This window comes from Typopeltis vanoorti, chromosome 18, assembly GCF_054136105.1.
Source record: "Typopeltis vanoorti isolate ZY-2024b chromosome 18, IOZ_Tvanoo_1.0, whole genome shotgun sequence".
Classification (NCBI taxonomy): Eukaryota; Metazoa; Arthropoda; class Arachnida; order Uropygi; family Thelyphonidae; genus Typopeltis; species Typopeltis vanoorti.
Genome location: NC_143566.1, coordinates 68,810,910 through 68,838,264, shown reverse-complemented (window position 1 = coordinate 68,838,264; position 27,355 = coordinate 68,810,910). Strand labels below are relative to the sequence as shown.

Sequence of the window (27,355 nt, the reverse complement as noted above, 5' to 3'; positions counted from 1 at the left end):
GTACATCAGTGTGTAGAAACAAGCAAATCAAAGGAATGGGAATACAAGGTACATACAACAGTTGGTGGTTTACCAATTAAAAACTGTTGCTGCATGCTAGAAATTAATATTAATAAATAATATTATTAAAAACTATTTTTGATGGTTACATAAGATAAGAATCTCCCAAACTTTTGGGGGGGAGAGAGAGAGAGAGACAATCATTCCGATTTGGCTGATGTAAAAGGGCTTCACAACTTTCTTTGAAAAGGCGTTCATATTTAAACCTGCTTCTATGGAGAAGACAAGCTTCATCCCACTGGATACTGTGTTTAGTGTCAATACTATGGTTTGCCAGACCAGACTTCTGAGGTTTCATGTATTTGGTATAATATTGATGTTCGTTAATTATTTTTTCCACAGAAAGGCCTGTTTTCCCAGAGTATGTTAGATTACATTTACAAGGTATCTAATAAATGCCAGCTAATGATAGAGGTGACAGTTTATCTTTTGTAGATGACAACAGATGAGAAATTTTGCTGATAAGAAAATATGTCAGAATGAGATAATACTTCTTCAAAATTCTACCACTCGATTCGGAGATGCCAGAAATATAAGGGATTGGAACCCTGCAGTCTGTTGAAGAATCCTGAGAATAAATAATATTATTAAAAATAATATTTTTAATAATATTAATATTAATTTTTAGCATGCGGCAACAGTTTTAATTGGCAAACCACCAACTGCTGTATGTAGCTTGTATTCCCATTCCTTTGATTTGCTTGTTTCTACACACTGCTGATGTACTATTATTTTCAATATGAAATATCTACTTCATTTCATTCAAGTTAATTACTGTGGTTATCGTGTAATTTGTTTATAGTCATGACACAGGTACCTCTAAAGATTAAATGTATTATTTCATTTTTTTTTCCATTCAACGAAACCAACATGAGCAAGTGAATGCAAAATGGATGATCTAAAATTAGAATTAAGGCTAAACAGCAGCTAAGGCTACAAATGTGTATGTAATATAGTTTACATCAATGCTTTATTTTTATTTTATTTTTGCAAAAAAAAAAAAAAAAAAAAAAAAAATAGTCATACTCATATTTTGCTAGCAGGAAACACTGAAGATTAAAAGGATATGAAAGGAAACTAAAAAAAAAGTATTTACCTGTACTTCATAGTGTGATAATGTTTTCTTTCTTAAAGATAGTAGCTGTTGCTGCCAATATTTTCCACTCCAAGTTCCTTAACTTTTTTTACATAAAGCACATCCAAGCAGGATCATCGTAATCCACTCAGAAGGAGCAGGCTTGGAGGGTGCAAAATCCTTACAAAATTGTATCTCAACCAACCATTAAAAGAGACCTTCTTAAAAAATACATACTTTCTTGAATTTAGGGACAATATATACCCTATTGATATCCTGCATCCAAGTCTCTCATTTTGATAATTTAGCCAGTTATATACACAAATATATATTTTTTAAATAACAATCCAGCAACTTGGCCACTCATTCCTTGCTCTTGCCTCTTCTCTCCATGTGAATTTGTGCACATTTTTATGTTGAAACATGGTGTTAGTAATAACCAGTCCATGTCCTGAGCAGAAATCCAACAGATATTTGCCATTATTATTAGTTTTGCTCTTTTTTCCAAATTTTCGCAAAATATTTTTGTATGTCTCACAATCATTTCCTACTCTGCTATTTAGATCCCCAACAAAGACCAACTTTTCCTTTTTCATTGTGTCAGTTGCTTTTTCTAAAGCATCAAAAAATACCTCCACTTCTATCTTAGTAGAACCTTCTGTGGGACCTAGGCACAAATAAGTCTCATTGTCTAGTTCCCCATTCTCATATTTGCCCACATTACTCTACTTGAGACTGCCTGCCATTCAAGAAGATTAGCCTCATATTTTGTGTTGAATACTATGGCTACTCCTTCTTTTCCTTGATTTTCATTGCCTGAATATAACATTTTGTATTTATTGCTCAGAAAGATCTCACCAATTTTTGTCTTTTTTTTGTTTCAGTCACCCCTATTATGTCGATCTGGTACTTATCTAATTCCTCAGCTAGCTCCATTTCTTTGCCATTCAGGCTTCTTATGGTGATAGTACCGATCTTTAACTCTGGTGATGTTGAGTTGGGGTGTGTTTTCAGATTTGTTCCAGTAGCTGACTTTTCGCTGTTCGCCCTGGTTCCCTGGCGAAAATGACGGGGGCCTTGTTTAACCGGGCGACGCCCCAGCCGGCATGAAATTTTGTCATGTTGTACCATCATTTTTTATTTTGGTTTAACCAATAAGAATACAATTTGGTCGGCTAAATCCCAAATTGCCAGCCCATCCTCGTTAGTTCAGTATCCAAGTAGATACCCAACAGGGTGCACCACGAGAAGGTGAGAATTGGACATTAGGTCAGAAGCCCTGGTTGGTTCTCCGCATTCCTTTAAAGGCTATGTGGAGGTCTCCTCTCGGTTATACAGCTTTGACCCTCAAGCACCCATTAAATGTATTCTTATTGTTTGAGCAATTATTTGTCATGCCTACTTCAGAAAAATGAGGAAAACATGCATTAAGGAAACTTGCTTATTGCTTAAGCAAAGGCCACACTTAACTTACCATATAATACATAACTGTGTATTCTAAGGAATTTGAGAGATAAGGCACAATGAACAAATGAAGAAAAAACAATAAAAGTGCTACAAAGGAAGTTCTCATATGGCCATATGAAACTACAGAACTTTGAGCAGAAGGCTGTCTTTAGTCTGTTTAGTAAATTATTTGATGTTATATCTCAGAATTGTATTTAACTGCATGCATTTAGAGAGTGAAATTTAGAGCCAGATAATGAATGATGTGTATTTTATTGAGCTCATAATGTGCAGTTTTTACACTGACCTTATACTTATTCTTTGTATATATTAGGAAGTTAGAACTCTTCAGAGATAAAGAGAATTACTTAGTATACAGGAGTTGTATATATTGTATTTATTTATATGTTTACAGTATATATTTTAATTCTTTTATTTACTAGAGCTTCATGCTTTGAAGTTAGTGCACCATTGTAAATCCAAAACATTCTAACCAATTAAATTAAAATTATATATAACATATTGTTATCTACTCCACAACTGACTTTAACATATAGGATGGATATAGGTAGGGAATAACATAGTTGTAGTAATCAAAAACAACAACAGCTGTTTATAATGCAGTTACTGGGTACAGAAAGCACACCGTTTATGTAAAACAAATTTTCAAAAGCAAAGAAAGATGAATATGCATTAGTATCGAAAACTTAAGAGCGAACACTTTCTGAAGATTACAACCAAAAATTTAGATGAATCAGCTTGTGGCAATTTGTATAACTGACAATTTCCAGTAGAAAGCAGGTACACATTCAAATTTTTGAACTGCACACAAAGGGGTCATGTGGTCACACTCAAGATAAAAGGCGAAAGGCTGTGTTAAGCAAACTGTGTTTGAAGGAAGCTTTTTTTGTGAAGGAATAAAGTTGCCAACTTGGTTGAAGAAGGTCATAGAATTACTGATATTGCAAGAGAGTTTGGAATCTCACACAGCATTGAATCCAGGCTCTGGTCAGCATTTTAAACCAATGGAATGTGTTCAGGACGTTTGCTAAGAAATCACCCTCACTCTATCACAGAGAACGAAAACAGACTTTTGGTTATAGCAGCAAAACACAATTGACACACCATAACAAGTCGTCAGCTTGCAAGTTAACTCTATTCAAGCACAGGTAAGCAGATATTTTGACAAACTGTGGCAAGACATCAGCAACAAGTAGGTCTATACCCCCAAAATGCTTGTAGTCTGAATCTCTTTATCCACAGCTCATCACAGAGCACATTTTCAGTGGTTGTATCAATAAAAATTGGAAAAGATACTCATAGGCTAATATACAGGAGGGGGGGGGGGCTGAAAAGTTCTGATAAACACCTAGAACAGAAACGATATTAAAATCAACTGATATAACCACACGAAATAATATATCTTTAAACTCTTTAATCCCCATGTTTCATCAAATTATAATAATTTGTGCTGTTTCTTTTAGGATATATAAGAAGACATGTCAGATGTTTTTAAGAAATTCAAAGATACAGAAGTGCGGGCCAAAAGTCTGCAACTGAGATTCACCAAAAACTTTGTGAGAGACTTTAGGGGACTGTGCCTCAGCATATCCAATAGTTGCCAGATTGGTGGCCAAGTTTAAAACTGGGCATCCTGAGATAAGAGATATCCCAAGGTCAGGAAAACCTTCCACAGCGATTACACCTGAAAACATTGACGCAATGAATGCCATTATCCATGATAATAGATGACTACCAGCCACAAAAATTACAAAAACTCTGAGAATATCCAGGGAATGAGTTGGGATCATTATCCACCAACATCTGGAGATGCAGAAGCTCTCAGCAAAGTGGGTCTCCAAATGTTTGAATGCCAACCAAAAGAGAGAATGTGTACACGCTGTCATCTCAAGAGATTTTGGGTTATTTTGAGAAATCAGGTGCAAACATTTTGGCTCGTATTGTGACTGTTAATGAAACATGGCTTATCACTACAACCGAGAGACAAAACAAGTGGAGATACAAAAATTCTCCATAGCCAATGAATGCCATGTCAGATGGATGTTTTGAAAAAAAAAAAACACCTGACATGGCCAAAGAAGTTCTGAACCCAAAAGTCAGCAGAGAAGGTTCTTGCCATTGTCTTTTGGGATATGGATGATATAATCCTTACCAATTATCTCAAAAAAGGTGAAACTGTTACAGCAGCAGTTCATTCAATAGCTCTGAGGTAAGTGAAGGAGGTACTGAAAGAAAAATGAGACGCGAAACTGAGCAGAGGCATATTGCTTTTTTAGGACGATGCACCTGCTTACACTACCGATGAAACCCAACAGACAATATACACCTTGGGCTTTCAATCTGCCTCATTCACCAATCACCCTATATCACCTCAATCACCCTATTCACCAGACCTGGCCCCATCTGACTATTTCTTATTCCCAAATTTAAAGAAATCCTTGAAAGGAACAAAATTTACCACAGATGATGAAGCCATATTTGCAGCTGAAGACTGGTTTGTGCAACAAGGGAAAGACTCTTTTCTCAGAGGATTGAAAATGATGTAGCAGCATTGTAACAGGTGTATAACACTTCATGGGCAATATGTAGAATAACATGTAAGTTACATGGTTGTACCTCAATTCCTTCATAGTGATTATCACAACTTTTCAGCACACCCTCATACTCTTTAGATGAGAGTTGTTTTATTCTTTCTTCCGAATCTAGAAGACACTTAATCTGAAAGTGTCGTGAAAGTGGTACTGCTAACCATTGTGAGAATGTTTTTGAAAGGGATAGATACGGCAGTACTGGGGTCATGGTGTGGGGAAGCATTATGCTTAATGGACACACCAAGCTACAAGTGCTGAAAAAAGGGATTATGATTGATGAACAATATTGCAAAGAAGATTCTTCAAAGTCAACTTTGATTGTTCTGTGGTGCTGTAAATGAAGAATTCATTTTTATGGATGACAATGCCACACCACATCATACACGAGAAGTGGAGACACTTCTGGAGATCGAGGATATTAACAGAATCAAGTGGCCAGCACACTCTCCAGATCTTAACCCCATAGAATACATTTGGGATGCAATAGGGAGATGCATTGCTGCTTGAAATTCCCTCTAGAAAACAAAATAAACAAGGCCTTATCCTTGCTCTGAAGGAGGAGTGAGTCAGTTTGCCTCAAGAACACCTGAATTACTTGGTGCTGAATAAGCATGGTACAACATTGGGAGAGCTGCAATGCAGTTCGGGGTGGACATATTCCATACTGACGTCTCTTCACACAGTTTTCTGTAACCACCATACATTAATACCTTAATTACATCCTTAGGAAATTTGTAAGTTTTGCTAAAAATATATTGCAATTTAATTTGTACAAAATTTATAACGTATTTTTTGTGTAATATAATTTATTAGTATGCTGGCAAGAAATTTATGTCCACATTTGGCTGTAATCATTAATGTCAAGTAGTATACAGGTAAAAATGTAGTTTGTCCTTAGCTTTTGGACACCAGTGTGTATATATGTGTGTGTGTATATAAAATATGAAATCAGTTTGAATTGCATTTCAGATTTTTGATATCATTAAGACGTTTTACAAATAAAATTCTACCAAAAAAAGTTGCAACTAAGGTTTGCTGGATAAGCTTTGTGAAGGTGTGACCACCCTGACATGGAGATGGCATGCATATGCTAAAGCAAGTTCCTGCCAGTGGAGTTTCTGCATGTGTGTACTGCCTGGTGCCAATGTGTTAAATGGAAAAGGTGTTTCGACTTGTATATAAACAGAGCATTAAGAGATAAAATGCAGAAAGATAACTGAAACCTCATAGTTCTTTAGTAATTAAATTTTATTTTCTTGCTACAAATGCCCATATAAAAGTACTGTGCATTCAAGATATACAAATAGGATGTGATAGAATTCAAAGAAAACCAGGATTTGAATCCAAGTCTTTCTAAGCCAAAATTAATTGTCCATGCCAAATGAGTTATAATGCTATTACCAAGGTATGTAATAAATCCAAAGAGTTTTTTAAGTCAATAAATATCCCTCTAAGAAATGCTATAATAAAAGGCTAATACTCACTTCCAACAGGATAAGTAAAACACACAACATTAAAATTTCTCTTTGAATGACTAAGAAAAAGTATTCTCGAAAGCATAGTTTCAGTTATGTCTTTTGCCCCCACCAAAAATAAATAAATAAAATAAAAATAAATTTACAAAAATGACATTCTTTCATTCTAATTTTATTGTTTATTGTTGTAGTCTGTTTTAATCAAAGCTTTTAGCTACACACTGATGCAAAATATGTTTTGTTCAACTTACTAAAAACTGGAAAAAAAAAAAAAAAAAAAGGATACATGTCTTTTCATCATCATTGGCATGTTCTAACTTGTCAGCTTCCTTTCCAAATAATATCTATATATTAAAAAAGAAGACATTTTTTGAGTTTTTAATTGTAAATGCAAATATAACCCATACATATATTCATAAGAATAAAGAATAATAAGTTTGATTACTGCAAATATTTTTGGCAAGAAATTAACAGGCCATCAGTGCATCAGCATAATCACAAGGTGAAGCTAGAATTAACCGATGTTAATCCTATTTACGCAGCTGAGTAAAGTTCTAGAATACCATCATATGGGTGGATACAAAATAAACTGAGACTGCAATTATATGACAGTTAACCAAAATGTGAGATTCATTCAAAATGAGTGTCTTAGGTTTTTGATGGTATCTCCATTCCAACTGATCACCGTGTTGAGTAATTTCAATTTTTTTTAAAATCTAAGTTTTGTTAATTTTTCTAATTCAAATCATTTTAATTTTTGCTTTAATTATAATCTCATTTTGTTATGTAATAACCTGTATGGTGACATTCTGGCACTTAGTGGCTTATCTCTTTAAACAGGATAAATGTTCTTAGTTCTAGTTTCACCTTGTGATTATGCCGATGCACTGAAGATGGCCAGTTAGTTTCTGACCAAAATATTTGCAGTAATAATAATCATTATTCTTTATTCTTGTGAATATGCATGTCTAATAATTGTAACATTATTTTTCAACATTTACACTTAAGTAGCATTTAATAGTCTCGAACAAAATAATATTTTATATGAATTTTTTTTTTAATAATTTAATTTACTCTATTATTACTAAATAACTTAAGGAATTCACAACATATACTGGAATATAAATTAAAATAAACTTTAATATATACTTCCTATATTTCAACAATGTTACATTGCCATCTTCATGGGAACATAAGATTAAGACGCATGCATGCAGGCACTAAAAACAGCAAATGAGGTCAAAGCGAGGAAACTAGTTTTTCCTAAAGTCCTGATGGTACCCTGCCTAGTGGGCTATATTAGGTATTCTTGGCTGTTGGGCTGAAGTTCTCAAGATGTACGTCTCCCAAATTTGGGGCAGTCTCGTGCATCCAGATATGTTGAGGTTTGGCATGTTTCTTAGGGATGAGGCTGATTCTATGAATAGTCGTTCAAATTTATACTTGCTGAGGTGTATTACTGTGTCTTTCTTCCACCGTATTCTATGGCATGTATCCAGAGCATGGTCTGCAAGCCCAGAGTGGCTGTACTGGTGAAATCAGATGTAGTCCTCGTGTTCTGAAATTCTGATATTCGCTGTCCTGCCTGTTTGGCCAAAGTAGGGCAGCTTACAGCTGCAAGGGACCTGGTATACACCAGGTAGGTCTAGGGGAAGTGGTTGGTCTTTAGTGGAGTGGATAAGGGATACCAATTTTCTATATGGTCTGTAACAAGAGGTCAGGTCATGTTTATTCAAGATTTTGGTAATTTTTTCCGAGGTGCCCCGGTTGTAGGGAATAGTGATGGATTTAGAGTAATCTTTTTTGTGAAAAGGGGATAGGGGCTGTAGTTTACTGGTTTTAGTATTTTTTGGGGGTTGTAGCCATTGGCTGAAAAAGTGTTAAGGTTGTGATTTAGTTCGGTGGTTAGGGCATTGTTATTTGAGCAGATTAGTTTAGCCCTGTTGTATAGTGTCTTAATAACTCCATATTGTTGTGAGAGGGGAAGGGGAATTGTTGATGAATGTACCTGTCTGTATGGGTGGGTTTTCTATAAACTGAGAAAACCAAGGTTCTATCAGGCTGGCAGGTGACTAGTGTGTCTAGGAAAGGGAGGCTGTTGTTTTCCTCTTTTTCCAGGGTAAACTTGATTCTTGGGTGTTGGTTGTTTAAGTGCATTAAGAAGGAGAGGAGTGTATCAGAGCCATGTGTCCAAATGGCGAACACATCATCAATGTAGCGAAGCCATATGGTAGGTTTTTGTGGGGCAGAGTTTAAGGCTTTCTCTTCAAAAGTCTCCATAAAGAAGTTGGCCAAGGGTAGGGAGAGTGGTGAACCCATGGCTGTCCCCTGTATCTTTTTGTAGAATTCTCCCTGCCAAACGAAATAGCCTGAGTTCATTGTGATCTGAAATAGGGCTAAGATATCGGGAGGAAATTTGGCTTGGATGAGCTCTAAGGTTTCCTTGAGTGGGGCATTTGTGAATAAGGAGGAGATATCAAAACTGACCATTATGTCAGTATGTTGGAGTGTAAGGATTTCTACACTGGCTTTGAAGTGGGCTGAGTTTTTTATGTGTGATGGTGTGTTACCAGTATAGTGTGTTTGTGCTTTGGCTAATTTGTATGTGGGAGAATCAATGCCATCCACTATGGGATGTAATGGCACATTTTGTTTATGTATTTTTGGGAGTCCATATATATGGGGGGGGGGGGGGTAGAGTTAAAAGGTTTTAATTTGTTAGTAACTTCCACAGGCCAAGAAGTGACCTTCTTAAGGAGCCTATGGAGTTTTTTAATTTGTGAGTTGGTGGGATTGTATTCAATGAGGAGGTAAGTAGCCCGATCTAATAATAAAGCATTAAGCTTACCTGTGTGGTCCGTATGGTTGAGCATCATGGTAGCGTTCCCCTTATCTGCTTTGGTGATTACTATTTCTTTGTCTTTCTGCATTTCCTGTAGAGCCTTATATTCACTATTGGATATGTTGGTTTTTGTTAGTCTTGCTTTGGTGAGAACACAGACTACATCCAATCTAATATTGTTGGCAATGTGGTTTGGAAGGTGGCGGATACTGCGTTCAATCTAGATCATAATTTCTTCAGCCAGTATTTTTCTAGGAGCAATGCTGAAATTGTGGCCACATGCAATAGCGTTGAGTGCTTCAGGCTTCAAAATAACGGAAGAAAGGTTTACTACCATGTTGAGTGGTAGTTTTGGTTCAGAGGTAGAGTTCTTTTTTAAATTATCAAATTTCTTGATACGTCGACTGCGTATTTTTTTTCAAATTCTTTATCTGCCGAAGTGCACGAGACGTCATATAGAATTGATCAAAGTTCGTGATTCAGTGTGTTGGAAAGTTCTTCCTCTAGCGCCCGAATAGTTTTGTTTGCATCAGCAAGGAGAACGTGTGTGGTGGTAATTTGTTCTTGTAGCAAAGCGCAGCTAGCACGGTTATAAATTCTGAGAGCCTTCTGTGAAAAGAAACAGTGCTTAAATTTCACACAATTTGGGATTACCTGATTATCCCAGTAGCATTTTAGGAAGGTCAAACGATTCAGTTGTCTCGATAACTTCAGCTTCAGTTTACCGTATTGGCGGGCCTTGTGTGCGATGGAATCTCCGTGGATGATAGTAATTCTCGTAGAAAGGCTTATACATTGGTTGCACATGATTACTAAATAACTTAAGGAATTCACAACGTATACTGGAATATAAATTAAAATAAACTTTAATATATACTTCCTATATTTCGGCCATTTGGCCACATGGCTCTGATACACTCCTCTCCTTCATAACGCACTTAAACAACCAATACTCCAGAATCAAGTTCACCCTAGAAAAAGAGGAAAACAACAGCCTCCCTTTCCTAGACACACTAGTCACCCGCCAGCCTGATGGAATGTTGGTTTTCTCAGTTTATAGAAAACCCACCCATACAGCCAGGTAAATTCACCAACAATCCCCTCACAACAATATGGAGTAATTAAGACAATATACAACAGGACTAAGCTAATCTGTTCAAATGACAATGCCCTAACCACTGAACTAAATCACATCCCTAACACGTTCTCAGCCAATGGCTACAACCCCCAAAAAATACTAAAACCAGTAAACCACAGCTACTCCCTTCCCCCTTCACAAAAAATTACTCTAAATTCATCACTATTCTCTACATTCGGGGCACCTCGGAAAAAATTACCAAAATCTTGAATAAACATGACCTGGCCTCTTGTTACAGACCATATAGAAAATGGGCATCCCTTATCTGTTCCACTAAAGACCAAGCACTTCCCCTAGACCAGTGTTTCTCAATGTGGGGCGTACGCCCCACAGGGGGCATTTTGAATATTTTGGGGGGCAATTAGAAAATGTACATGTACATATTTATATTATACTTTTTCAGAACTTGGCTGACTATTATGCTGGGGGGGGGGGTGGAATCAAAATCTTTGAGACGTTCAGGTGGTGCATCAAGATTTTTGAGATGTTGAGTGGGGACATGATCCAAAAAACGTTGAAAAACACTGCCCTAGACCTACCTTACAGCTGCAAGGGACCTGGTGTTTACCAGCTCCCTTGCAACTGTAAGCTCGAATTCGCTGTCCTAGCCAAACAGGCAGGACAGCGAATATCAGAATTTCGGAACACAAGGACTACATCCAGTTTCACCAGTACAGCCACTCTGGGCTTGCAGACCATGCTCTGGATACACGCCATAGAATACAGTGGAAAAAAGCCACAGTAATACACCACAGCAAGTATAAATTTGAAAGACTATTCATAGAATCAGCCTCAGCCCTAAGAAACATGTGAATTTGGATGCATGAGACTGCCCCAAATTTGGGAAATGTACATCTTGAGAACTTCAGCCCAATGGCCAAGAATACCTAATATAGCCCACTAGGGGACACCATCAGGACTTTGGGAAAAACAGTAGTTTCCTCGCTTCAACCTCATTTGCTGTTTTTAGTGCCTACATGCATGTCTTAATCTTTATGCTCCCATGAAGATGGCAACATGACGTTGCAGAAATATAGGAAGTATATATTAAAATTTATTTTAATTTATATTCCAGTATACATTGTGGTGAATTCCTTAAGTTATTTAGTAATCATGTGCAACCAACGTATAAGCCTTTCTATGAGAATTAATTTACTTTAATTATCCATAGAAACAGAAAATGAGTTCTTCAAAGTACCTCAATTACATAATCAATGCAAATTAGATTATAGGTTACATGAAAATGGTCACTTAGTTTTCTCGAGAATAAGAAGATAATGGAGAGTTCAGATACATGTAACCATGCTGGTGATAGGCCTGTGGCATTCTTCCTATGAGGATAAACTGAAGATGTGCGAGTTTCAAAGTTTAGTTGATAGGTGGAAAAAGAGGGGATACGATAGAAACTATAAGATTGCCACACTAGAAATTTTTTCAATACATGAGGAATAGAGAGAGAGAGAGAGAGAATCAGAGGTCATTCCTGATAGGTGTGATTAGTAAGGATGTGTGAGAATTTTTGCTTGGAGAGTGGAGTGACTGGAATGGATTGCAAGAATCAGTTGTGCGTGTGTGCCCTGATAGTGAATGAGTTTAAGGAGAGGAATAAAGGTATTGTGTGTATGAAGGTTGGTGTGGGTCTCCCACGATGAGTCTACTAATTCCATGGAGATATCTGTCTAATAATAAGATCTGTTAATGATATTAACTAAAATATAAAGTATAATAGCATTATTTAGAGTCAGTAACTAGGCACACTTAAACCACAAGACATGAATGCTATGCGTATGATATGTGCAATTTTAAATATTCATTTTTGGACATATTGTGATGACCAGAAATAAAGCAACAAATATAATAATGCATGTCAAGTAGAATATCTATTCTTGAAGGATAGGTGCTAAACAGAAAGCAGTTTTGCTCATGGACCTGCTGGCCTGGTTGGCTGGGTAGTTAGCATACCTGCTCTCCAACCAACAGGTCATGGTTTCAAATCCTGCTGGGGGCATCGATGTTTGCAATTGTCTTACCTTGTGTACAAGAAAACCTCGCTTAACGCGATTAATTAATCCATCAATTAATGTGCGTTAAGTGAAATCGCGTTAAGCATATGCAATAAACAATAGAAATAATTATAATTCATCCATCAGTTAGAATAAATTTGGGAAAAAAATTAAAAGTGTAAGCTATATTAGAGAATAAAATCAAAGTTAATAAAAATCAATTGCTTAAATTTTTATTTAATGTCTAAACATTTGATTGAATTACTTTTTTTACAAAAACAAATTAAGTAAAGATGTTTGAATTGTGCTTGACTTTTTCATCTTGTCATGCAATTTGCGATAGCTAGCGATCGCTTTATCAAGATTTTGGCAGACTTCGAGGCTTCGCTCCATATCAGCATCAAACAAAATTTCCTTAGCATGCTCAATGTGACTGAAAACTAGCTCAAGTTCTTTTGGAGTTAGCTTCTCAGTCATAATATTCTCTTCTTGTTCACACTCGTTATCTTCTTCTTCATATACATGCTGTTCTTCTAGTTGAAGGAGATCATTCTCGCTTAACTGTTCTGAATGGGAATTGAGCAAGCTTCTCACATCTTCAATATCCAGTTCATTAAATCCAAGTTCATTTCCAATCGTGCTGATTTCTTCAATAATGCTAGATCTTGGATTTTGTACTAACATAGGCTTGAGTTTAAAGTCGCCTTCTGCATTGTCTCCTACTAAAAGGCGTAAGACGATCTTTAGATACTTTGTATCCTGGTAGAGATGCTTCAGTTTTAGCTAGAAAGTTTTTGTTGGCATTCACTTCCAAAAGAGACCAATTTCGTAGACGTCGAATACAGTATTTGCCGAACATCGCAATCACCCTCCTGAATTATCCTTTGCAATTCTTTAGGAAACTGGACTGCAGAATCTTTATCAGCACTAGCAGATTCTCCAGTTATTCTTATATTATGCAGTCCAGTTCGATTTTTAAAACATTTCAAACCATCCTAAACTTGCAGTAAGGCTTACACGTTCCTCTTAAAATTTGGTCTTTCAATGAGGTAAAAATACCGAGCTTTTGCCTGAATTCCCTGTTCTATGTACTAAGAGGTATTTTTTTGGTTATAGTCCTCAATCCAGAGTGATAGAAGACACTCCATCTCGATCATTAAATGGCTTCTGTTTCAGGTGATCTGCATGCTTAAAGAAGCAGTAGCAACTTTTCCTTGTTCTTTGTATTCTTTGCGCTTATTTAATATAGTCCATACTGTAGATTTGCTGTATCCCAGGTCTTGCACAATCATTGTATTACTAGCGCCACTTTCATGTCTTTTAATGACTTCCAGCTTTTTCGCTCACTGCAGATTGGCAACAAAAAATTTCTTGTAACATAAAAAAATCACGTTAGCTGATTAATCACTCACTTAAAGCAGGAAATGATATCATTTCACTCAATCGCACTAACTGATTATTGCACATATCGAATTCACGTTAAGCGAGGTTTTCCTGTACTGCCATAACCTTTGATATGTGCAGTATGAACTTTGATGTCCTTGTGCCATTAAAACCATAATCATCATCTCATGAACCTACACAATACAGTGAATGAACAAGATAAATGACAAATCAAATCTCACTGTAAACATGGCAGAGAATTTGCATTTTGACAAATTGAAATTCTAGTAATAATTGGTTATACATGTATATGAACATGAGGCTCAAGAGTATCTGATTAATACAATGATAGTACATGATAAAATGTCATGCTAGTTGGGAGTTCTACCTAGTTAAGCTATGTCCCCCCCCCCCCACTGTTTTCATCAGTGAACTCGACAGAACAGTATTAAAAAAAAAAGCCAACTACTTGAGCAAATTTAACATCAACAGAACAGGCAGAGGAATTAGAAAGCACCACATCGATATAATTAGTGCTAAACAAAAATAGGTGAAGTTCTTCTTAATAACAAATACAAGACATTACATTTGGCAACAATGATCAGGAAAAGGAAGAAATAGCTATAATATTCAATACCAAATACTAAGATAATCTTAAAATGGCAGATAATTTTACAAAATGGGAAATGGGAAAATGAAGTTTGAGTCTCTACTAAAGAGGGCAGTTGATATAAAGGAAAAAAATATTGTTCCTTGTTGAAGATCTAAATAGAGAGCAAAGCAGCAAATGAATATAAAACATACAGGAATGTCCTGGGAAAATCTGGATCAAAGAGAAAAGCTAATAATAACATAAAGTGTTTGCTAGATTTCTGTTCAGGAGATGGATTAGACACCACCACCACAACATGGAAACAAAACAAAAGAAATAAGAAAGGTCTCAGTGATTACATTACTGTTGTTAGAGATACACTATCTGAATGTCTACTCATACCAACTCTCACTCTAATATGCAAGGCATTCCACTAGATTTCGGTACATTTTAAGGTAATTCCCTTCTATTTTTCCAGAAGAGCATTAGCAAGGTCAGTCACAAAAGTTGGGTGATTCAGTCCAGTTTGCAACTGACATTCCAATTCATCCCACAGGTGTTCGATAGGTTTGAGATTCATAGAATTGAAATTCATAAGTGTCATAGAAAGGAATGTGAAGATATCTGAGTGGTTATTAGTGTTTGGGGACCAGTAATGAAACAAGTGAAAATTATTAAATGAGGCAAGGAAACCTCAAGCCAGAGAAGGTCAAAAGCAGAAGATTCTAAATTAGTTATTCTCTGGCAGGCTATGTCAGATTTTGCAAAGGTGCAGGTGTCACCCTTGAGATGAAAAGAATCATGAAGTGTGTAGTTGGTGATTGTCTTTAGGTGGGAAATGGATTTTATCTGGTGTGTGAGACCACTACCCTACTTATTGGAGGCCTCAAGTGGCTTAAAAGATTTACATTTGGTTTCTCAAAGAAGGTGTATTTCCAGATTGTGTAAAAATAAAAAATAAATAAGAAATTTAATAAAATTTACTACAGTGAGAATTACTACCATTTGCATTCTGGTTTATCAATTATATGTTACAGTTGTGAAGTTATCAAAAACATCTAATATGTGTTATTAATTGTTAATTGTTTTTAGTGTAAAACTTTTATGTATCAGTAACCCTGATGATGTAAGTCTTTTACAAAATCTAACTTACATGACTTACAAAACTTGTTGGGTTTTAATTGCTTATTTTTATTAAACTCTTTATTTACATAATAATATGGTCTCAATAAGTATACTTAATAAGTTCAGACTTATTAAGTATATGTAAGATGTCTGCACATATCTATATAATTGGGTCATATAGACTACAGCTGAGAATATACAAAAAAAGCAGGGAGGTGACCTATGTCTGTACATGAATGTCATGAGCATTAGGAAACAATGGGGTGTATGTGGCCTTGGTGAAATATCCTCAAAGGAATGATTGTTAATTTAAACTAAAAATATGTCTTATTCTTCATTTGGATATGGATAAATGAAGAATTCAACATACTTTAGTTAAAAGCAGTGACGATTTTCTGAGAATAATTTATGTCAGAAATGGAGTCCTTACTTTTATGGATTCACTTGTAAAGCAGGAAGTTGATAACTTTCTCAGCTTTTCTATTTATAAAAGCCTGCAATTACCAGAAAATACAATCTCCAGGACTCAATGCACCACCCTTCACTAAAATTCAGAACTGTTCAAGATCTTGCTTGCAGAGTGTCATTTAATCTTCTCAGGACACACACACTCGGGCTAGAAGATGATACTCAATTGGTTATTTTCCAAAAGTTTACAAAAAATAATAATAAAACTAAAGACAATCTCACCTATGTTGGTCAGATAGGTCATAGTGTACACATCCATATATTTTGATCTAATTTTGCAGAACATGAAGCTTCTACTAGACAGAGGATCCTATGGAACAACAAAAATTCTTCACATAAGTCCTTTCAAATATGAGGAACTCTTCAAAGACTATGAAATTTTCAGCAGTCAACCTAACTACATCACAATGATGGTCTAAACATTTCAAAATTGTGAAAAATCATGACTTTGAACTCTCTCACTAATACTCTCTCTGTAATATACTGCATGCAATTTTTATAGAAACTTTTTTTTTAAATGCAGTCCACTGCAATGTCTCATACACATGTGGCATCTACTCTGTAGCATAGAGAAACAAGCCCATATTCAACCCTTACCAAACAAAGGAGAGAAATAGCTACCATCAAACTACTGACATTGCACTCATTTCAGGTCTACTAAAAATTATGAAGAAAGTCATTAACAGTTACCACCTGGATGCAAAACCAATTAATCAGCGACCACCACTATGGATTATGTCACTCGTGATCCACAGCATATCTTACCAACATCACCCATCTATGAACACAAACTATGGGTAAGTTTGGTTGCTCTAGCCATTTGATTAGGTATGAACACAAAAGTTTGCTTACTCTCCTTTGCACCCTCCACTGGAGAGGGTGTAAGAGGATGTAAGACCAAATACTGTGGCTGCAGGGGAAACTGTCAAGGTCACATATGGACAGGAGGCTGACTCCCCTCTGTGTGGATAGTGTGTTTGTGAGTCTGTCACCTCTCGCTGCATGCCCCACTTCCTTTTTATCTCTTCCTTACCAAACACAATGAACCACAATCATATGAATTGTTTTTACTGCAGATCTCAAAAATTTTCCCACAAAATAGTAAAAAAAAACTCACAAAAAACATCAAAATACCCACTCGAAAAAATTCATAAAAGGTAACAGGAATTCTGGTTGAACCAACACATCCAATTAACACTAATTTTTACCAAAAAAAAAAGTTTCTACATCCACTTCACCAACATTTGTGGCTTAAACAGCAATATAAATGACCACCACCTACGGTCATCTAAAAGCAGAACTACTATTCCTTTCAGAACCCAAACTGGCAACTTCAACAACTATACGAGGTGTGACAAGTTAATTTCCAGAATGCACCTGTAAACAACTTACGTTTAGAACTATACATTAGTGGCTACTGTCACCTTCGAAGTAGTCCCCTTGTACATTAATACACTGGTTTAGATGGTGTTCCCATTTTTGGAAACAGGCCTGGAACTCTTTTTCCAGAATACTCTGAGTTCCTTTATCACATTATGCTGGATAGCAGCAATGTTAGAAAATCTTCGTCCTTTTAGCGCAGTCTTTAATTTTGGAAACAGCCAGAAATCACAGGGAGCTAAGTCCAGTGAATAAGCAGGATGACCTAATTCAGTAATCGATTTTTTTTGGCCATAGTGCACTCACAATAAGCGCACTATGGCTTGGAGCATTGTTGTGATGGATGATCCGCTTGTCAGGCCACAATTCAGGTCTTTTTCTCTGAGCAGAATCTCGTAATCTTTTCAGCACCTCTAAATAGCATTATTGGTTGACCATTTGTCACTGTTCAATGAATTCATAGTGGACTATCCCCTTGTGATCTAAGAGAAACATGAGCATGGTCTTGAACTGCGAACATGACATGCATGCTTTTTTCGGATGTGGTGAACTCAGGGGTTTTTCCTACTGCATGCTCTGGCATTTTGTTTTGGGATTGTACTGGAAGAACCAAATTTCGTCACCTGAAACATGTGCATATTTGCAGAAAGATCAGTCGCAACTTGAAGCTGCCACTGCTTCTGTTCATCCGTCAAATCCGAGGCACAAACTTTGCAGAAATCTTTCACATACCAAATTCTTTAGTTAAAATTACCCCAACTGTGTCTCGGCCAATTCTCAGCCATTAATTGCAGACTTAATCGTCTGTCAGACTGTACCAAATCTTGCACTCTGTTGTTCACATTTGCATCTGTCATTTTAGTTTTTGGCTGCCCGCTTCTGGGGTCATCATTCACATCTTCTCATCCACCTTTAAATCTATTATGCTGCTCAAAGACACTTGACCTTTTCAGAGCATCCACACCATATGCCACTTTCAACAGCCCCTACATTTCAGTAGCAGTTTTGCCGATTTTCACACAAAATTTGATGTTAACACGCTGCTCCAAATTTCGATCACACATTTTTATGCCAAAGTTTACACGCAGATCTCTATTGTTTTGCAATAGCAAACTAGCAAATGGATCTATCAGCTTGAGGTTTATGCACGCATTAGTTAAAACATGTACAAAGATGATTACTCACATGACTGCAACCAAATCACCACATGGGTGACACTACATGGCCGTTCCAAGAATTAAATTTCACACCCTGTACACTTCAACTGTCCAAATTACAGTTCTTTCTGCCACAAAGGTGGCACTTGTGCATGCCAGAGATTACAAATCCTTGAATACCCACTATTTGATCTGCTTTGGCTCAAAATTTCTCTACTAAATCAACCTGCTCTTTTCATATGCTCCCTCTATCAATTTCCATCAACCACTCTGACCTCAACTTTCTCTCTCTCTCTTTCTCTCTCTAAAGCTCAACTTTCTGCAGTCTTAGCATTCCAATAATGAAGTCGTCTTTCTCGGGAACTTCAATGTCCACAATTCCTATTGGATCCCCTTCTCCAGTTTCACTGATCAAGAAGCCAGGGATGCTGAGGTGTTTGCCATCAGCAATGACCTATCTCAGATCAATCTTCCAACTAGAATACCAGATAATCTCACTCCAATTTGCCAACACACTTGACCACTTTCTAACAAGCTCTCCTTCCAGGTAACTGTGGTTGTCGGTTCTCCTCTTGTAAACTCTGACCACAACTTCATGCAAGTCTCTTTTGCTGCATAACAACCTACACCCACCAGTTCACAGTCTTGTCCTTTGGCACTATAAGGATGCCAAATGAGGAGGACCTCTGCAACTTTCATTCCTCTTTCCCATGGTCTGACTACTGCTTTAGTTCTTCTAATCCAAACACCTGCTCATACTGAATAACAGAAATCATCCTCACAGGAATGAAGGCTTTCATCCCCTATTCCAGTACAAAATCCCTGTCACCATCCAAGAGCCTTGGTCCTCAAAAAATTGCACCTATGCTGTGAAAGAAGAAAAAAACCTTTGCTTACCACAACTGGCTAAAGACCAAAACTCCAGCTCTCTGCCTATACTGTAGCCTGCAAAATTGTAAAAGAATCGTCACAAAGTCCAAGTCAGAATTTGAAAGGGCCAAATGCTGCAAACTCACCTCCTGACCAAATGGTAGTTGCTCCCTCTGGTCCCTTACCAATGCTATTGGATGCAATTTCTGCCCACCTGGGTTTCCACTACTCTCACATCCTGATGATATTGTAGGCACCTCACCAAAAGGCAAGGCTAACTTACTTGCTTCACTCTTCTCTTCCAATTCCTGCATTGATGACCTGGCAAAGTTACCTCCACTCCACAAAGAACGGCTTCTTTCATGTCTCCCATAGTCTTCCGACAAAAACAAATCGAAATAATTCTTAACAACCTGAACACAAAGAAGGAATCTGGTCCTGATGGTATTCCACCTATTGTGTTAAAAAACTGTGCCCCAGAACTAACACCTATCCTGTATCGCCTCTTCAACTAGAATTTACCCGACATGGAAACAATTCCACACCCCAGTCCATCCCAAAGAAAGGTGATAAAAGTCAACCAACGAACTACCATGCAATTGCTCTCACTTTTGTTCTCTCAAAAATTATGGAGAAGGTCATTAACAACCAACTCTTGAACCATCTAGAAACATACTAATTAGTGACTAGCAGTATGGATTCTGCCACTCACAATCTACAGCTGATCTTGCTTTCACCATCCATCTATGGACTCAAGCTATGGAGAAATTTGGTGAAACTCACGCAGTTGCCCTCAACATGTCAAATGTATTTGATCGGGTTTGGCACAGGGGCCCACTCACCAAACTGCCATCCTATGGTCTGCCTTCTTCCCACTCTGCAACTGAATCACCAACTTTCTCAGTGGTCTGAGGAAAGTACCCAAGGGTTCTGTTCTTTCACTCACTCTTTTCCTCTTGTATATAAACAACCTACTCTCACAGACTTCCAATCCTATCCACAGCTTGACAATACACTTCATTCCTCCTTTTCATTCGATAAACCTTTTAGTGCTCAAGTATTAGAATTCTCAAGATCTACCACAACCAGGGACTTGAACTCAGATCTCCTAGCTATATCCCAGGTGGGAGGACAACCCCTGGGGGGGGGTTGGAACTGAATTGCACTTCTGATCTTCCCTGGCACAACCATATTTCAACTATAGCTTTTGCAGCCACCAAAAAACTTGGTGTACTTTTCTGCACAAGACACTATTTCACACCGTCACAGCTGCTAATCTATACAAAGCCCAAATCTGCCCAGCCATGGAATATTGCTCACATATTTGGGGTGGTGCATGCCCCAAATATGGGAGCTATGCTGGCTTGGTTGGCCAAGTGGTTGGCATATCTGCTCTCCAGCCAAAAGGCTGCAGGCTTGAATCCTGTCGTGGGCATGGATGTCTGCGATTGTCTGTGGAAATACTAGTGGTGGTAGTGGGCAGTTGATGGTGTTGGTGTAGACGATGTGGTTTGCTGGTTGGTGGAGATGTAAAGTTGTAGAGTAGGTGCCCTCCCTGGATGAGTCTTAGGACTCCCTGGAGGTGTCACATAATAATAATAATAATATTTCAGGTGGTGCACCAAAATCCTATCTAAGATTGCTTAATTCTAGAGGGCAATTAATGATCCCTCTCTCTCACAGACCCACTTCAATACCTCTCTCAATCTAATGAAGTTCAGTTTCTGCCTTGTGCCTATTCTACAGATACTTTCATGGACAGTGCTCTGCTGAATTGGCTCTATTATTCTTCTACTCTCCTCCAAAATCATTAAAACAAGAGCCACTGCTAACCAACACAGTTTTTCAGTCGATCTTAAAACTCACCGAACCAACTTCACTGCCTTCTCTTTTATTCCATCTACCTGTCCTTTGGAACAGTCTTCCTCATTCTGCCTTTCCCAAAGATTACAACCCTCAGCTGTTCATGCAAAATGTGAACAAACCCCTCCTTTCTTCTATTCCTCTAGCCCACATTAGTGTGCTATAAGTGTTATGTCTTTTTGTGTGTGGACTAAATATATATATTAAAAAAAAGTGAGAGGTTTTACCAGGGCCTTGTAAAGAGGTAAAATAACTTCATCTTTATATGCCAAGGTTCATTTCAGGATTGCCATTACCCTCTGAGTTGTATTTGCAATCTTTGCTATTAAGACCCATGAACTTCAACTTCCTAACTCCTAAAACTTCAAAATCCCTAGCCTAATTACTTTTTTCAGCATAATCTCACAAATACATGACACTAGATAACTAATCACACCAAAGTGCACGACTTTCATTTTACTAACATTGAACCAATAGCGATTTTCACATGCTCACAGTTACAGTCTAATCAAATCATTCTGTAAGTACTGCGTATCAATTGCATTCCTGATTACCCTGCCTATTTTTGCATCATCAGCAAATAGCTGTATGTCTCCTATCACATCCTTCCCAATGTCTAACTGAATAACAATGGACCAAGGAATGGTTCTGGTACACCACTGGTTACCTTAAATCTTGCACTCACATCACTCACATATCACTTTTTGATATGTCAGTCAGCCATCCTCTTATTTACACCAATATTTTATAATCCAAGCCCATATTCTCCAATTTATGCAACAGTTTTCCATGTTGTATTCTGTCAAAAGCCTTAGCAAAATCCAAAAGTATCATGGTGTATCCATTCCCCTTATCTAGTTCAATGGACATTATTATAGAATGTGAGCAAGTTGTTAAAACATGACCTTCCCTTAGTAAATCCATGCTGTTCATTGCAAAGTAGAGATTCTCTATCAACTCATTTCTGAATGCAAGCTCAAACCAACTTTCTCAAAATCTTCACCACCACCACACCAGAAATACTGACAGGTAGTTCTTGCACCAACCTTATGCACAATGGGATTACCATACATTCTTTCCACTCATGTGGAATATTCCCTGTTATGAGACTGAAATTATATAGCCTGGTCAAAGGAATAGTCAGTTCAGCTGAACATTCTTCTAGCATCTGTACTGATATCCCATTATTCCCTACTGCTCAATTCTTATTCAGCTTGTGCAACAGTTCAAGTACCTCCTCATACACAAGTTTCTTCATTGAGCGAAGAGGAAGAAGCGAGTGCAACATTGAATACACCAGGTTGAGAGATTTTAGCAAAGTGAACAACTCACCTGAACAATCTCTTCTGCATCTATCATCACCTCACACCATCTGCATTCACTAGTTATTCTTTCATATTGATTATTTCTTTTACTAGTAAAAGAAACAGTTCTTTTCAGTTGTCTTTAGTTTGCAGAGCTAGTTCTTACTATACTTGAGCTTTCCTTATGCTCATGGTATTTCCACATTATTTTCTTACGAATGTCTTGCTTAACAAGATTACACATCCATTTTACTCCTACCCTATTTATTCTTTGAACTCTAGGGTCATATTTCGATAAAAAATCTCAAGTGTTTTTAAATGCCTCTCATGCACTGTCAATATTTTCCCCATCCAACAAATACTGTGGTGCAGAATTCAGCCAGAGGCAGAATAGCTACATCTTTAAATAAAATCCTCCTCCGACAGTATAATCAAATCAAACACTCTTTGACCGCAAGTTCATTTTAGAAATTATGGACTTTACAACCGTGTTATAAATAACTCTTTTAATTTCCCAACATTTCGACCTTCATATTAAGGTCATCATTTGGAGTGCAAACAAATATATCGTGTGAAATGTAACTCAGCTTGTCCTTGTATATTTGTATATACTCCAGATGATGACCTTAATATGAAGGTTGAAACGTCAGGAAATTAAAAGAGTTATTTATACTTACTTACTTAATCCTCTTCACTTCACCCGGGAGCATAGGTCTTCAACTACCATTTCCCACCGGACTCTGTTTTTTGCTTCTGCTTTTATTTGGTTCCAGTTTTTATTAATATTTGTTATTTCTTTCAGTATTGTTCTTTTCCATGTTTCTCATGGCCTCCATCTTCTTTTGCCCTGTGGGTTCCAATCTAGAGCTTGTTTTACTATTATTTTATCTTCTTTCCTCAACATGCCCCAACCATCTCCATTTCCTTTCACATATCTGTTGCAACATAGGTTTCTAGTTTGTTCTATGCCATAGTTCTTCGTTTGATATTTGTTTTGGCCAATATATTCCCAGTATCATTCTTAAACACCTGTTTAGGAAGACCTGGACATTGTTAACTATCTTTTTGTTTAACATCCACATTTCTGATCCATACATTAGTATTGCCTTTACATTTGAGTTAAATATTCTCATTTTAGTTTTTATAGACAAATTCTTGTTTTTCCAAATATTTCTAAGTTGGTTGAAAGTTGAATAAGCAAGCTGTTTCCTTCTATTTATATCTTCAGTAGTTCCTCTTTTTATTGATACTATTGAACCAAGGTATATGAATTGTTCAACTTCTTTAAGCAGTATTTCTTCTATTGTTATTCGTTTATTTTGCTTTGCATTTATTTTCATCAACATTGTTTTATTTTTATTTATCCTAAGACCAACTTTTTTGGCTGTTTTTTGTTCTATATGTTGGTGCTTCTGTGAAAGTAAGCAGATATCATCTGCAAAATTTAGATCATGGAGTTGATTTTGAAGTAACCATTGAAATCTTGTATTTCCATGAGATACTTTTCTCATCGCCCAGCCTACGACAATTAAAAACATAGTAGGGGCAGTATACAACCTTGCCTTACTCCTGTCTTTGTTTTAAATGTTTCTGAGAAGGTATTTCCATGTATTACTTTAATTTCAAAATCTTCATACATTTTTTAAATTATTCTTATTATTTTTTCTGGGAGTCCATAATTTCTAAGTAATTTCCATAGGGAGAATCTGTTTATACTGTCGAAAGCTTGTTCAAATAAAATCCTCCTCTGACAGTATAATCAAATCAAACACTCTTTGACTTCAAGTTCATTTTAGAAATTATGGACTTTACAACCGTGTTATAAATAACTCTTTTAATTTCCCGACATTTCGACCTTCATATTAAGGTCATCATCTGGAGTATATACAAATATATTGTGTGAAATGTAACTCAGCTTGTTCTTGTATATACTCCAGATGATGACCTTAATATGAAAGTCGAAACATCAGGAAATTAAAAGAGTTATTTATAACACGGTTGTAAAGTCCATAATTTCTAAAATGAATGCTGATCACCATGCAACACTAAAAGAAAGGATTGACCTCAAGTTCCTTGTGTCACATGTTGCTTGAGGAAGTTGCTGCACAAAAGCTCATTCAATAAATTCAGTTTCATTCTTCTCATGAGATTTTACCTGTACCCAATCATGATTTGGATAATTCAAGTCTTCCATTATGATTATTCATTTCTTCATTACTAACAACTGATCCATTAGGTCTGTAACAATACCCCACTGTGTAAATGATCTTGTTATGCTCCAGATAGCTTCACTCTCATTGCCTCATGAAAGAGTCCCCAACTAATGCTAGAATATTTCAAGGCTTTGTACTTTCCTCAACAGTTTTTCTCATATTCATAAATGATCTTTCACTAACCTCAAATCCATTGTGATGCTGAAGACAGCACTCTCCATTCCTTTATCATTTTACAAACCTTGATATTCTGATGGGATGAGGGAAATCCTGTCAAATGCCACCAAAACACAATTCTGCCTTCATCTTTGATAATAGTGAGATATCGATGCAAGATCAGATATCTGTTCTTTGTCCTACTTAATTCCATCTCTAGCTTTTCATAGCATATCCATAGGTTCCTCTACCTGTAAAAAATAGGTGTACTTTTCTGCTCAAGACATCACTTCTCACCTGTAATATACATCCAAAATCTGCCCCACCTTAGAATATTGTTCTCACATTTGGGACAGCACCCCCAAAAACATTGCTGAAAATGCTTGATGTTATCCAGAAGTAGGAAATCTGATTAAAGGATAAACTTTCTCTAAAAGACTCAATCACGTTTTCATAGATATTCTGCGTCCTCTTCTATTATCCTCTTCCACTGTGCCTGTTCCATAGGTATTTCATGGGTACGATTCTGCTAAATGGTTGTCATCATTCCTCCATTCTCCCTTAAGTCCATAAACATCTTCTCTTCTCTTCTCTCATTCCCTTTACTTCTGTTACACAGACTTGCCTTCCTAAGGAATACAACCTGTATTTCTTAGGAAGGCATTTTGCAGATATGAGGCTGTTTTATGCATCTAAATTTATTGAGGTTATGAAAGTTTTTAAATGAAGCCTTTAGCCAGTAGTGATGGGTATGTAAAGCAGGGTATGCAAGTCGTGAGTGGTCATATTGAGATACCACATGTAGTTTTTGTGTTTAGATTCTGTTGGCTATCCTGCCAATTTGGTCATATTAAGATAGATTACAGCCATAGCACACTTTATATACACAAAGCAAATCAAAGGATTATAATGGCTTTAGAAGAATATAAGGTTTTATTTTATATTTTTTTTAGTCTGAACAATGAACACCAAATTGTATTTTTTCAGGATTTTTGCCAACTTATGCCATGGATTTATTGAATGATGATATATTTACTGTAATCTACATTTGGGAAGTGGGAAAATGCTTTTTTTTCTCCCTTTTCTTTCTTTCTTTTTTTTTTTTTTTTAAATCCAGTAAAGGTTATCACTGTGCTAAGATAGTATTCTGTATGTGGTTCAATTCAATAGTGAGGACATTATCAGAGGAAATCCATTTTTCCCTTTAACTGGTTTCTAAATGCTATACTGTTGGAAAGGGTAGATGTAATTAGCAGATATATCTCCCTATGTGGGTTTCCTGTAGACAGTGAAAGCCAAAAGATCCATTAGGTTGATGTGTGATCACTATCACATTCTGAGAGAACACCCTGGCTAAAGTGTTTAGCTAATCCACAGACTAAGTTTAAATCCTACAATGGACATGGATATTTTATGTTGTGTCACTGCACTGTGTGTGTGATCGTTACCCAAGGTGGCTCAAAAAAAAAATCTATGTTTAGCCTCTAGAGTAGAGTTTCTAGGTTATTTAAACCTTAGCATATCCATAGTACTACTGCATTATAGGCAAACAGCCTTTTGTAAGCAGGACTCACATGAAATACTATATCTGAAAAGGGAGGAAATCTGGAATTACAGTTTTAATTTATTCATTACTTCTATTAGCAAGGAAGTCAGTAGTTCTGATCTGAATGTTAGATGTATCAAAATTCAACAGGTAGGTGGATCAATCCATTGGAAATGATTAGCCTGTATGTGTAATCAGTGTAGTTTAAGATTGCTGAGCTTTACCCATATCTGCTTTTGTAATTCAAAAAATTACCTAAAGTGTTCTCTTTCTCTAAAAATACTGTCAACACTTCTTTGCCAATAAGGAATGGAACACTAAGTCCAGTACAGAAAACCTCTCTTCACAATACCAACATTACATTCAGTTTTGATTTCCCTCTTTGTTCACTAACATTCTGCTTAAAGATCTGTTTGATGCCATTCTAATTTTCTTCTGATATCTCCTTGTTTCAGTCAGCCATGAACTTAAGGAATTTTATCTAAATAGAGAACACAGCCAGAAACACTCTCCTCTTCCTCTGGTTAATTATTTATGGAGATGTTTGAAAAGCAAGCATTAAACTCTACCTATTGTTTGGTTTTATGCCATGCCCTAAAACACTGAACAAGCATCTGAAGCCCAAATCCTAGGATTGTAGTTACTTT

At 36.7% G+C, this 27,355-nt stretch overlaps 2 protein-coding genes across 7 annotated transcripts in view; one reads left to right on the top strand and one right to left on the bottom strand.

Annotated features, from left to right (window-relative positions):
- LOC150096750 (uncharacterized) overlaps positions 1 to 6,658 on the top strand; it is a 326,095-nt gene extending 319,437 nt beyond the window's left edge. For all 4 annotated transcript variants that reach the window (XM_090408265.1, XM_090408260.1, XM_090408264.1 and 1 more), the window contains one exon: positions 6,163 to 6,658. The gene's annotated coding sequence lies outside the window, so the exon portion shown is untranslated. The remainder of the gene's footprint in view (positions 1 to 6,162) is intronic.
- Trs31 (trafficking protein particle complex subunit 31) overlaps positions 1 to 27,355 on the bottom strand; it is a 331,260-nt gene that overhangs the window by 37,093 nt on the left and 266,812 nt on the right. For all 3 annotated transcript variants that reach the window (XM_090408257.1, XM_090408259.1, XM_090408258.1), the window contains one exon: positions 6,955 to 7,012. In XM_090408257.1, the coding sequence (XP_090264383.1) occupies positions 6,955 to 7,012 (58 nt within the window). The remainder of the gene's footprint in view (positions 1 to 6,954; positions 7,013 to 27,355) is intronic.